Consider the following 15000-nt stretch of genomic DNA (forward strand, 5'->3'; position numbering starts at 1 on the left):
ACCTAACTACACTTCATGGGAACACACGGACAGGTGAGGATAGATTAACCTGACACGTCCCCATGAAGATATTGGCACCTCAGTCCTCCTCCTCACTGTACATGATTTCAGACAACTTGTGTTACAGTGGGCTTCTCCCAACTCCAGTACACACTTGACCGAATTTCCCAATCAATAATCACAGACTGTCTACGTCTGAGCAGCAAGCAATAACAAAGGCTCACAGCCAGACATTCAAGGCCTTGTGTGAGACTGAGCACCTTTTGCATTACCGAGTCGTTTGTGCTATTCACAACTGGGATGAGAACCAGCAGCTGAGCCATTTCCCAGTCTGCAGGTACATATACAGTATCAACCTCAGCATAACACAGTTCACATGTGTGCTTGTAATGCACACCGAGAGGAGCAGAATAGTTTCGTTGTTACATCGTAAACAAATTCATTGGTCCAAAATCCCAAAAGGCACAACACATGTTAAATAAAAGGATAAATATTATCAATAACATATGACTACATATGAGGGATTGATCTGGAACAAGCAATGCAAGAAAACCACCTTGCCAATAACATAAATCATATTGAATTATTTGAATCATATTGGAAAAGTACACAGAAATAACTTATGTCCGTCACAGCCGTCTTCACCTTTTTTTTCTGTCATATTGCTATTACAGCACATAAAGTATGCACCACTGCTCTCTGCAGCTGGTATAAGTATCCATCACGTCACCACTGCTTGTTGCATGCAGAGTGCAAAATGCAGACATCATAAGATTGCTACACAGCGTCACTCGCTCCTTAAATCCCTCGCAGCTATCTCAACAGCATTTCAAAACAATGTGAACAGAAATCATTACGGCAATTTCGCGCAGCAATTAAAAGATGATCAGTTTTCAGAGAGAGACTGTAGATCGTCAGAATGAAGCGCAAATCTAAAAAAAATTACCTAGCTCAGACTCCAGGTCCTCAGTATGTATCCCTTCTTCTCCAAAATGAAAGCAGGATGAAACAAAGAAAACAAAATAAAGAATAGAAAGGGGGATAGATAGCAGATGAGAGGTGGGTCGGGGAAGGAGGAATCAAGAGTAAATAAAGAATGAAGTGACAGTCCAGAGAAAAGCAAATAGGGAAACAAAAACCCCTTAGTTTACGTACTTAAACAGGATAACACAACATCCAAACACTGCAAGCAGCGTGCAACTTTAAATTTTACCACTTGATGGTGCAATTTTGCAATGTGTTCCGAACAACTCAATTTTTTTTTTTTGAATTATCAAACATGTTTATTTGGGAATTATTTGTCATTCTGTATGTTATAATAGTTATACCACATAATCCTCTATTCACAATATAGCAAATGTAGGATTCATGACAAATCTTGTGTTTCATAAATACGCTGCAGGGAAATTAACAATGTTGTCACTCAATAAACAAAAGAAGCACAATGTATGAGTTCTCATGCACCACCTACTGATACAGAAGTGTAAATGTAGACTTTTATTGTGTAAATGTTGTGTAGCAGCTTACCATCGTCATCACACTCTTCCAGAGGCCTGGGGGCTTTGTCTCTACACCGAGGATCCAGCCATGATGTGGTCTTTGTGTTGTGGCTGAGAGGAAACAAACAAGACAACAGAATAATTCCACACAGGCCATCAAACCAACATATAAAAGCACAGCAGGAGTGCATGAATGCATCAATAAGAATTAGAAAGTAAACCGCGTCAGCAAGTTTACAGAGGACAGAAGGGGCCTGCTGCAAAGAGAAATGAGAATAACAGAGCCACACAGGCAGGATATCAAACAATAAATGACCTGACTTTTCCCTCTATTGTTAATCAAGAACATACTGTAAATCAGTGATAGCAGAAATGAACATACAAGCTCTGAAAATACACAGCCATGTCCTGGTGGTGTGCCTTTGCCGTGCTGCAGAGAGGACAGAGAGGTGGAGGTAGTCAGGTGATCAGGATGTGATCTCCTTTAGAGATCGGGACATGCAGGGATTAACAGGAAAGCAGTGGCACCCAGCGGGCTGGGCAGGTTGGCTGGGGAGGCCTAAAAACCAAATCATGGGGGAAGACAAACCACTGGACGAACAAAAGGGATAATTGTGCAGGTAAAATACAGAAAACACAACTAGGGTATGAGCTTCAGTAAGAAATGCTTATTCAGGCAGTGCAAAGAGTGTGTTGCAGCAGAGCAAACTGTAAAATGTTGCAGGTTGTTGATACATACTCTATGAAGTAAAGTTCTCCGCTCTCAGTGTAGGCCATCTCCCAGTTTTCAGGCAGCGGCCCCTGTGGGTCTTCCGGAGAGACCTGCGGCTCTGCGAGGGTCTGCTGCCCACTTTCTGCCGTAGAGGTGGCTGCATTGTTCAGACCACAGGATGGAGCATTGTCACGTGCGGGGTACGGCCGGAGGATGCCACCGCGGCTCTCGTCCTGGTCGTTAGGGTTACCTGTGCACAACAAAGGAGAGGGGAAGAGACTACGCACTAAAGATCCTGGGTAACACAACGAGCACAACACGGAACAACAACAACAACAAAAAAGAACAAAAGAACAGTTCATGTCTCGTGCATGCAAGAAAAGAACAGAGGAAATAAGCAGACATGCTCACTCTGGACAATAGGGCTGGGCGATGATAATTATTTTCTAATCATCAAGAAGATATTAAGATAATTATATTTATTTGTCTTTCAATGGAATCAATATCGTGAAAACATATCAAGATTCTGTGGTCCACTATTAAAGCCTTGTTATCTGAATTACGTGAGGGAATATCATTTTCAAACATTACATTATTACCACATAGTTCAACGCAATTAACTGGATTGTAACCCATGATTTCACAAGTTTACACGCTTAATATTACAATCACTATTTAGTAGTAAAGCTCTTAGACCATTCATTTATGAAATGACCAGAAACCATGCTATGTTGTGATATATATTGTTATTTTGGCCATATCGTCCATCCCTGCTGGATACTCCTTAGCACACATTCAACTTTTTTCACACTACAGCACTTCCCCTTCCCCCTCTTAAGTTTGGCTCCCGCCCATTTCTAGTGTACTGAAAGGGCCCCAGGAATATGCTAATTCTTTTAGCAAAAGTCTATCCCAAACTCTTATGACCTCCACCCTGTTTTACCTCTCCACCCATAAGCCTCTTTCTCCTAAAGCTAGCTATCCCAACCCCCACCCCCCACTCGCTCTCCATTTCTGGCCCAATGTCCTCCACCACTTCCGTGGGCCTTTCAGGATTTGATCAAATGCTAATTCAAAACTCTGGCAGCCTGTCAGGGGGACACAGAGAGGGCATAGATTCACAGAAGCAAGAGAGAAAAAGAAACCATCTCTTGCGCTCAAAAGTAGGACAGAGCTTAAAGGAGAAAGGAAAAGATTGGAAACTGACACTTTGGCATCATTGAATTACACGCAGATGACAATTCTTTTAAGAAGTGTAAGATGTGAAAAATATCTGGTATGAAAATATATATAAAGCATATATTGATGAGCGCTTGATCAATATGTTCACATACTAGAAGGAATCTAATGAGCAAAAAATGAAAAATAAGATAAGGGCTGTATCACGGAGAGAAAATAAGGTCTGCAATCTACTTCTTCCCCCACTACACCCTCCTCACAGGCAGATGGCAGTGTTCGGAGGCTCACAGAAAAAGGAATCAGCATCACAAAGACATGATGTAACCGCCAGACACCCAGCACCGCACAACAGAGGAGAGAATCATAAACATACACATTATTTCTCCCTTTCTGTATTCATAAGATTGGGCATGCATGCATACACACCTAAAAAACATCCACTCAACACAGCACAGATGGAGAATACTACACATGCGCAGACAAAGAGCTGTAGAAACTTCGAGGAGGCTGGAGAGGTGCAGCGACGCCCTCACCTGTAAAACTGTTGTTCATTTCCGTGGCCTGGTCGTCATCATCGTCGTCAGCAGGCACTACTCGGGCGTTTTGCATGTCATTGTAGGACTTGGTACGCTTTGGGGTGGACTGCTGGGAGCCTGCATCACTGAGAATCACTGTCCCACTGATGGGCTGCCTTGGCGGCTTGGGGGTCCCATAATAGTTACCTAGGCAACAAGAAGGACATTAGCATGCTTGAGAGAGACACAGAAGGAGAAACCGAGACAGAGAAAGGAAGCCAGGGATAAAAACAGGCAGAGCGGAGGACAGAAAGGTAGCAGGCAGAGGATCTATGAAACCCCCTAATCTTATGCTGAGAGGAGAAGACATAAAGCTGGATCACAATGTGACCATGAATTGTGGAAACAAGCAGCTGGTGGGAAAGCAGAACAGTTCTAGTTTGTGTTCAGAGCAGCAGAGCTGAATTGTCTGGACTCTCACAGCATACTGATCAAAAACAGTACAACGACTCATAACAGCAAGCTTATTTTTGCGGCTTATTGTGACTGAAATTATTTTTTCTCAGTTTTGCAAATAAAGAATTCATCAAGTTTTTTTGGCACTTCATGATCATTTCCATATATTCTTAAATATCAGAGAAATTGGCACAAAAGAAAAGAAAATATTTTGGGAAAGAAGCATACTTACTATAAGTTAGATGAAACGATTGATACCTTTTTATGTCTGCTGTAGCCAGCAACCAGTTAGCATAGTTTAGCATAAAGGCTGAAAACAACTAACCCAGCTCTGTCCATAGGTAACAAAATCCATCCACCAGCTCCTCTAAAGTTGACTAAGACTTTATTTATCGTTTGATTAATGTGTACAGAAACCATTGTCTAAATATGTCAATTTGCTGTATTACAGGAAATTATCGAACTAATTCTTGGCCTGGCGCAGTAACGTATTGGATTCTCTGCTGACAAGCATATGCTAGATAGATCAATACTACTTTAATGTCTGTCCATGAATTAAAAGGCTACAAGCAACAGCTGATAATTCTAGTTTAGGATTAAGATTGGGAGAAACGTCTAACAAGTAAGTGTAACTGTGGTTCTAATTCATAACAATGACCAGCTCACTCTACATCATTACACGTCTACTTACTAAGGAAACCAACAATTTGACCAAATATTGATTTGAGGTACAGGTTTCATTATCCTCAGACGAAGCCAGGCTAGTGGTTACCCCCTGTTTTCAGGCTATATATTATATGCTAAGCTAACCTACCTAATCTATCTTCTGGCTGTAGTTTCATATTCACAGTACAGACATGAAAGTGGTATTGATCTGGTCTAACTCTCAGCAAGAAAGCAAATAATTATATTTTCCAAAGCGGTGAACTCTGTTGCTATCTCCTCTCATTGCCTCACTCGATACTGGTTACCATGAAATCTCCTAAATATACTTACAAGAATTGTGTGAGAAATTACAATACACATATACACGTACATATAATCAAAGATGCTTCTGTATAATCATATCTCAATAAAACTCCAGGGTTAGTTATGAATCAATAAGCCTGTCTTACTGTGGTAGCCACAGACTCCTGTGGACAGGTATTTGACATTGTCTGCGTGAAAGGGAGGAACGTGCCAACACACAGCAGAACCGGTGCCAAGCAGATTAATGTCGCAAAATCACACACACACACACACACACACACACACACACACACACACACACACACACACACACACACACACACACATACACATACACATACACACACACATACACATACACACACACACACACACACACACACACACACACACACACACACACACACACACACACACACACAAATTAGACTTAGCCCTGCATAACACACAATGCACAAAACAGACATCCACCCCCACACACGTGTTAACACACACAGGTTTGTGTCGGTACGAGACTTAGCTCTGCACAACACTGTCCTAATCAGAGTGAGAGGGGCAGATGTGGTGTGCTATCCTGCTGTCTCCTGGATTCACACCCCCCCCCCCCCCCCCATTGTGCACAGTCTAATCTGAATCAACTATGTGCACAGTCTTACAAGCGCGCCTGCATGTAGGAAAAAATAAATGTTGCTACGCTTATTGTATCTGTGAAGAATCGAGACACCTGAGTCACATGGAGTGTCAGCGATGATCATCATCCTCACCGTCATATGTTCCTATTTCCAGTAGGGTGCCGCTATCCTCAAGTTCTAGGAAGTCCTCCACAGACAGGAAGTTGTAATCTACCCCTGGGACCTCTCCGTCTCGAGGGGGGCGGGTCGTACCTATGGACAGGAAGGAACAAACAATGTTCAGGTGGCTGAAAATAACCTGTTAAAATCCTGTTATGTTGCTTACAGTTGACTGTTGGTGAAAATATATTCCAACAGGCCGTTCAATAGTGTTAGAACGCAGTCCTGGAGAAGCAGCAAATGAGAGAGTTTGAAAATCAAGATGGTGTGATCATAAGACTGGTGAGAGCCACCAATATTATGTCAGGAAATTAAATCGAGGTCATCTCTCTGCCTCATGGGAAACTGCTGCCTTAAAGGTGCTCTACTCAAAATACTGAAAAAAGTGGGCTGGGATTGCCTCCACATGGCTTTCACCACAATACGTGAAATAACGTTTTTTTCACATTCACACGTACACAAGGCTGGACCATCTATCACAGGGGGCCCAATCCTGAAACCCTAAAACATACAGGGCAGGAGTTCTCCAGGAGCAGGATTGGGCACCCCTGATCTATCACAATAAACAGAGAAACTCAGATTACAACATACATAGAGGAAGAGTGACTTCTTTCTCTGCTCAGGATGCTGTTACTCCACTAAATCTTTACAAATAGTTGTTTGCTGCTATATTAATGTTCTGAATGTTGAGTACAGCCCCCTTTAAGGAGCAATCCTGATTCTGTTATCAATCTATCTATATCTTCATGGTGAGTCTGGGATTGTAAAATGCACTAACATAATAGCTTTATAGTCACTTTACATAAGTTTTTATTGATTGTTGATGCTGCATTGTCTCTGTCACGACTGCAATGCTACACTTTCTGCATTCTTAGGTGTTGTAAGGTTTAACTGTAGTACAATAAAAGCTTTTCAGTCTGAAGCAACAAAACCCCAGACTGATTCCATTGTGGCACCAGAGAAAACATGAGTCGGTAAAATTCTGAGGGTATTTTACATAATCCTGAAAATATATCAAATAATAATATAAAATTAGTTAAAATTCAGATAAAAAGGTAAACAAACAAACATTTTCCTTGCTGGCCTTACTGCCCCGAGCCTGATCCACCACTGATTAGTGGTCTGCAGTGTTTTCACTTTGTAGTGGGAACACTTTGTAGGAGGAAGCTGACACCAGACAATGGGGACAGAGTCTATTGTGTCTCTGTCTTTACAAAAAGGAGTGAGATGACAGGCCAGATGGTTGACAGAGGTTGTTACCCATCTGTGGTCAGGATAGGAGTGTATACACTCACATATAGACATACTAACACGACTACATTGTACTCCACTGTAATATGTGCAAAAAAGCACTGTAGGCCAGACACAATACTTTTATACCAGGTTACATCAACACATCAAAGCACCAAAAAACTACACTTGAAGATGATGGGAATGTCATTAGTTGTGCAGGTATTTTGTCATAATTCAAAGTAATTAGGATTCTGACCTGATCTTGAAAAGTCAGAGGGCCATCAAAGTCATTACAATCCCTCTTGAGGCAATCCATCCAATAGTTGTCAAGACATTGCCTATCCGAATCATAAATGTCAACCAGCTAGTGGCACAAGAGGAAAAGAAAATCACGATAGTAATAAGGATTCATCCTCTGTGGACCATAAATGTATCAACATTTTCTGCCAATCCATCAAGTGGATGGTGAGATATATTTCACAGGATAAGTGGAAACGGAAAAGGTCAGGGGGTCACGCAGGTCCATCCTCCGGGCACCATGGATATCTACGCTAGATTTCATGATGAGCCATACAATAGTTGTTGAGACATTTAATTAAAAAGCCAAAAGTGTTCATCTGCTATTAGCACTTGAGGAACAGGGGATCACCAAAGACATTATGGGGCGCCATGAATGTACAAAGTGATTCCCAATCCATCCAATAGTTGCCGAAATATTTCAGTCTGAACCCAAAATGGTGAACAGACATTATCACTCCTAAATCTATGCAATAAACATCAATACAAACTGGTAAAAAAAAAATATATAAAATATATATTACATTTACTCTTTATAAGCAGAAATGACAGTTTATTGCTCTTCTACCACTTTAACATCATCACCGTGGTCTAGTCTAGAAAATTGGGAAGACTTATGTTTGACCATGGTTGACACAAGACTCTTTCTTGTTCTAGTGTTTACCTGAGCCTCTCCAATATGCAAGCTCACACTCTGCATCTCTCAGGGTACATCCAGCCCACAAACACCTGGTAATAAGCACACTGCTCAGTCCTTCACCTGCACTGCAAAGGCCAGACAACTGAATCTCTTGGTCGCTTTTCTTCCTGCTATTTTAATAATGATTCTCAAGATGAATTGATAAAGGAGGAGGCAATTTAGTTGACAAGATGTAGTGCTCAGAATGTGAGCAACAACATGATATATCATCAAACTGACTGTGTACACCAGCAGCAGCAGCAGCAGCAGCACACAGAAAGTGCTGCTTTGTATCCACCTCAGTGGATCAGGATGTGATGAAAGTGAAGTTGTCTGGGAGTTTGAGTCATAGAGGTGGTCCCATGGTGGGAGATGTTTCTGAAGCTCAGAGTGTTCGAATGACGCTATCTGCTGAGCAGGGAATGGAGCTGTTATTCGAGGCTATTCCCCACAGTAGAATGCTTTGATATGATGACTAATTCTGGTGCGATTTTTGAGAGCTGCCTCTTTAAACTTCAGGCTATGTTTTACATCATAATATGTATGGCATGATACCATCATTTCTCTGTTTCCTATATTTTAACTCTCTGCAACCGATTTGACAATTCAAGTTGCTCATGTGTTTCAGGGTTACGTAACTTGATTTCCTGTTTGTACTGTGTGCTTTTCTGTGAAATATTGCAAATTGAAATGCAATATCTTCAGCACAGTAAGACATCACTCTTGTTGCGTGTGACCAATCGATCATCTGTTGCTACACTGCAATGTATTTTATGATGTCACAACAACAACAGCCATGGAAGCCCGGGGTTGCCGTACACTATGTCCCGACGCAGTGGGAACCACTAACAGAATCTCACTTCTTTTACTGGGAAATGATTAACTGCAGCAAACGCAAACAAGAGAAGACACTTCGTGATATAACAATACTCTGTCTCAAATCTAAAAGTATATAATTATACATTGAAGAGTTCTGTTGAAGTAAACAGTGTTTTATTAACTAATAAAACTAACTAAACTTAACTAATTTTGTTCAAACATGCTGTGGTAGAAAGAAAATCAGAATTCTTCTGTGGACTCTGTGAATGTTTTTAAACCCTAAATAAGAGCTGCTTCTCTTCTTCTCAAGATGAAAAAACACAAAACAGAACTATCAGTTATTGGTCAAGATATCAAGATGTACAATAAGGCAAATTCCACAGTAGGTTCAGGCAATATAGATCATGGCATCATGACATCTATATATCTATCTATACTCAGTTTTGGGGGACATCAATTAATAAATTGTTAAGGGCTGTAATAAACAAATCAAAAGAAATAAAATGAATTGAATTTGATAATATGAACTTGTAGTAAAGTTCTGATGGTCATTTTTACTGCTTTATGATGTTTTATACAGCAAAAAAGGAAATTAATCAATTATGATAATGACTGTTAGTTGCAGCCCTAGAGTGTTTAATGGATTAAATAAGCAGACAAGAATGTCTGTTTTTGAATAATCCTGTAAATTTAAGTATCTTACTGATCCAAATTCATCATCACATTGATCCAAAATTCATTAGAGCTGAAATGTTTGACCAAAAATATCTTCATAATTGTTTCAGGCACTTTTCAAGCAAAAAAAGCCAAACAAGCTGCTATTTTCTCCTTTATTCTTAGCATTGGATATGTACTGGAGATCAAAATTAGAGAACAAATACTTAATACTTGATTTATTAACCCCATAGAGAATCTCTGGAAAATCCTTGAAAAAAAGTAAGAAACCCACTACAGTTACCGAACTACAAGGAGAATGGACCAAGATCAAACTAGAGCAGTGTGAGAAATTAGTGATGCCCTGTAGGCGCAGATGTGCTGAAGTCATTCAAAGCAAGAGCACCTACACTTCCCTAAGCCCTAAGAAAACATTGTTTAAATCTTCTCTTCTGACAAAATGGTTACTGTTCTCTAATTTTGCTCACTGCTTTTTCTTTCACAAGATAAAGATTTTTGTTGAAGTGGCTTAGTTATTTAAAAAAAACATGCTTCTAGAGCAGTGGTATAGTCACAGTGGATATTCTATCAAATTCTGGACAATAATAAATAACAGTATTTCAGAATAAATCAAGTTTTTATAATTTGCTCTCTAATTTTAATCTCCAGTTTATATATATTTGTCATAAAATTATTCACATTTTAATAACATTTTGTCAAAACCATTGATCCGTAATTGATGGTAACAGCCCCAAAAAGTCACGTATGGCAACAGTGTCCACAACATCCTGATACACCCGCAGATATTAAAGGGATAGCTATCATGGTTTAAATAATATGACATCTATATTGTGTCATAGTTCATATATTGTTATATTGCCCACTCCTATTACACAGAAAATCATCTATAACTGAGAAATGATAAAAACATAAGATGATAAAATGTCTTTTTCTGACAGCTCAAGTTCATTCGATGAGGACATTTACTGTTGCTAAAGAAACATGATCTTTTTAGAAAGAAGGGTATTTTACCAGAATCATAAACTATGCAGACTCTGTTAAGTTTGAGTGTTCGTCTTCAGTTAAACTCACAGGAGAGGGGGACTGAATGCTCTCAGTGTATGACAGCAACAATGAGGTCAGGCTTGTCTCTTACTATCACTGCATAGTCTCTATTTTGTCTGGACAGAGAAACAATGACTGGGCCATATTCAGCCCTGACCCCAGCTCCGATGAACTAACTTCCACTGACAGTCATCAATGGGCTCCATTCTTTCACTGTGGAAACCAGCCAGTGCATGTTTGAAGGGAAAAATTAACCACAAGCACGTTAGGGAACATCTTCAGTTTTGAAATACCACCAAACCAAGCAGAGAGCAATCTTTGTTCAGGGACAAGTTAGACGCTTATTCCTCCAGAGAGCACACAAAATCCACGTGCTCATTTATCATTCTAACTTTATTTTACTGGGAAGGAAAACCAGCATGGCACATGTATAAAGACTACTGGTATTGTGCAGAGGGTGGGCACAATAACACCTGTAAAATACATACAATTCAATACAACAATATAAACCACCACTTTAAAATAACCAAAGAGGCTGAGGCAACAACGCTCCATCACTTCTAAACAACCATAAGCTTAATATATTGCAAGACTATTGCACTGGATTACATTATTTGTTTCCACTTTCTGTATTTCTTATTCATTGCTTTCCCCAGTACAAACACATCCCAGGGAAAATAACATTAAAAGCTTTATAAAGCCTACATCATGCTTTTCTAAAAAATAATTAAGATAATGAATCACAACTGAAAGATCTTTTGACTGATGTTTCTTTGAACTGTGGTGAAACTGAGATCTCCGTGCTCATCTGTCTATTTTGTTTTGCTTTTAGAAAATCAAATGTGACAGGCACGGGTCTACTTCTGCAGGCAAAAAATATGCTCTGCATTTCAAGTTTAATGATGCCAGTGGGTATAATTATGTTAAGTCTGTCATTGGTTTTAATGTACTCTAACTGAAAAAATGCTGCATACTTTCAAAACCTTGAAATGCTCAGGACTTTCTTTGCACGTTATTACAGTACTTTTGATCTGTATATTTTACCATTGTAAATTAGATATTTTATATATATATATCCTGTTTATATTTCTGTTTTTACAAATATGTTATCTGTATAATATTTTTGTTGTTAAATATGTTGTTTGTATAGCTGGAGTTTGAAACAAAAACAATGTCCCCCTGGGATTATTAAAGTGATACTGATTCTGATTCTGATTCATCAAAACCCATGCATACTCACCATAGGTGTTTATCATCATGCACAATTTTCAATGAATGTAAGAAATATAATGGTGCAAGCTTGCCTCTGTGTGTGCGTTTGTGTCTTTTCTCACAAACACAGGCTAAAGCTGTGTTAAAGTATTTGTCTTAAATCCACAAAATGTTAACACCAGAACAACATGAGGGATGACACAATTACGGGTTTAGTGATGAACCAAAGTAAAATTCCTGATGGTTAATATTGCCCCTTCAAACTTGGATTATCTTCAAAACTTTGTTTGATTAGCGCCTTTTGAAAAACTCAACGTAAATACTGTCCAGCATCAACTAAAGTTAGAAACCGTTTTTGTTTTTATGAGCGCTGAACAGAGTCACTCTGTTGGCTGAACATGTAAAAAGAAAATCACTGCAAAAGGCTGTTTTTATTTTAATGTTTCTGCAAACAAAAAGTGCAGCTAATACCATTTGTGGTTGTTAATATAAAACTTAGTGTGCATCGGTACTTTTACAATATTTTTAGCACATTTTAACAATACAGTGATCATACTGATAACTGTGATATTTTTGGTCACTATAATCTGGGTATAATCGTTTCATATCTACAACATTTGGTAAAACCTGACAAAGGGAGTTTTACAGTGTTAGAAAATATTTACTGTTACCCCAAACTCCTCTTAAAGGAATAGGTTAACATTTTGGGAATATGCTAATTGGTTTCTTGTACAGACATGAGAGTGTTTTCTAACTTTTCTAAATGTTCTCAACACTGTTGAACTTTTGTGTTTGTTTGTTTCACATCTACTGTAATCACTCTGCAATCAAGAATTCCTGGTAGGTTTGTTCATATGTTTATGGACCTTTCTCACAACAGACATTTTTATTTGTCATAATAGGAACTAGATTTGGTTTTAAAAGTGTGCAGTCATACACTAAAGTATTGGACAAATTCATCCTGAGTGGGAAATCAATGTCACAGCAATCCATCATCAATAGTTGTTGAGATATTTCATTCTGGACCAAAGTGGTGGTGGGACGGACAGATCAAGAATGCTAGTTCTGCTTGTGTGGTTAAAAACATGTGAAACTAGGACATTTTTGCAGAGATAAACTACAAATACACCTACCCATAGATTCAGAGCAGTGAAATCAGCATAAATCCTTTTTTAGTAGCTCACAAATACTGTGTGTAACCAAATTACCACTCATCATCCCTTTACAACAAAGTCAGCCATGCTCTTGTGTGTATATCTGCACTGATATACAGCATACTGTGAGAGACATTTACTGTCAGAGAATTTAGCTCCACTGTTTATACTATGCTTTAATCTCTCTGGCTGTATTGGGGCTATTATTGCAAGCAATGTTGCAAATCAGTCAGATGGACTACATGAAATTATACAGCTTTAAAAATAAAAAAAATAAAAAATCACAAGCATTTAGTTTTTTATTTTGAAAGAAATAAAATATATAAATAAATATAATTCTAACTGTCCGCTTCTTCCTGCTTTGCAAGCTCTCTACCTTACCATTAATTCCTCCTCTCCTTTCATGTTTAATTTCTCACTGCAAAGAACTTAATTTCTCTACTTCTGTCTTGCTGCTCTTGAAAATATTCATAGGTTTTAGTGGGCGGACACAGCAGTGGTTTGTGCCCGTTAATTTGGAAAATTTAGAACGCACAACATCCAATCAGTATCAATCTCTCACCTAACAACGATGTCAATTAGCAGCTCTGGTCCATCCCCACAGGTTTGTTGTGACAGGGGACATCTGCCAAATAGTGCAATGGCAGAAAGGAGAAAGATGGAGCAGGTGAAAGAGGACGAGGGCGGTGTGGACACATGACACACACCAGGAAAAACAATCACCTAATGGGCACATGAAATCCCTTGCACATCTCGCCATCAGACAAATAACTGTCACAGAGAAACACAAACACAAACACACACTACACCTCTGGCTTGTTGTGATGAGGCACACTCTCTGTGCAGCTTCTCCTTAAATCTTGTCTGGGCATTGTGTTATTGAGTGAGTAGCATCTTGCTCTCTTTCTCACTAGATGCATCTATGATCTGGATGTGTGCATGCATGCATGCATGTGTGTGTGTGAGAGAGAAGTATTGATCCAAGCACTGCTAAAAGGATAAAGAAGTCCAGGCAAGCGTGTCCTCGCTTCTGTCACATCATCAACATTGTCTCTATGTCTCTGTCTCTGCACTGGTATATGTTAACGATCTCTCTGCACAATGCAAAACACACCAGTATAGTCGATAATTTATTAGTTGATGGACACAAAATGAATCACCCTTTATCTGTTTTAGAGCAGCAGCTCATAAGAATTTTAATTGTCCATTAATCTGTCTATTACTTTTCAATTAATTGTTTTGTCTATAAAACCTTAGAACAATGTCTGTCACTTTCACAAAGCCCACGATGACAATTCAAATAGCTTTTTTGTCTGACCAACTGTTTAAAACTCAAAGATATTTAGATTTTAGGTATACAACAAAGGGAGAGAGAAAACATTATACCATTCAAGAATCTGAAACCATACATATTTTGACATTTTTGTTGTTAATTGACTTAAATTATTAATCAGTCATCCAAACTGTTGCAGATATTTCCTGTCATTCCACTTATCATTGCAGCTCTATTCGGTTTAATACTATTAACTGGATATATGTTTGGGTTCTAAACTGTCAGTAAAACAAAACAGGACATTCTAAGATGCTCATTTTTGGTGAATCTTTCATCATTTTTGACATGGACACTTTAATATTCTAGAGTCGCAAATAAAAAATATATCAGAAAACATTCAGGAAGTTGACACAATATCAATATACGACCTAGAGCCATCCAATGCTTGTAACGGTCCTCAGGGTTATTTACCTATCTTACATGTGTATTGCCG

General features: G+C 39.0%; 1 protein-coding gene across 1 annotated transcript in view; it reads right to left on the reverse strand.

Moving 5' to 3' along the window:
• Nucleotides 1–15000, reverse strand: part of LOC310951904 (membrane-associated guanylate kinase, WW and PDZ domain-containing protein 1-like) — a gene marked incomplete at its 5' end in the record, with an annotated part of 92317 nt that overhangs the window by 30933 nt on the left and 46384 nt on the right. The window contains 6 exons of the mRNA XM_083920380.1: nucleotides 947–985; nucleotides 1528–1610; nucleotides 1882–1929; nucleotides 2239–2461; nucleotides 3924–4112; nucleotides 6095–6214. Coding sequence (XP_083776506.1) covers nucleotides 947–985; nucleotides 1528–1610; nucleotides 1882–1929; nucleotides 2239–2461; nucleotides 3924–4112; nucleotides 6095–6214 — 702 coding nt within the window. The remainder of the gene's footprint in view (nucleotides 1–946; nucleotides 986–1527; nucleotides 1611–1881; nucleotides 1930–2238; nucleotides 2462–3923; nucleotides 4113–6094; nucleotides 6215–15000) is intronic.

This window comes from Echiichthys vipera (assembly GCF_963691815.1).
Source record: "Echiichthys vipera genome assembly, chromosome: 9".
Classification (NCBI taxonomy): Eukaryota; Metazoa; Chordata; class Actinopteri; order Perciformes; family Trachinidae; genus Echiichthys; species Echiichthys vipera.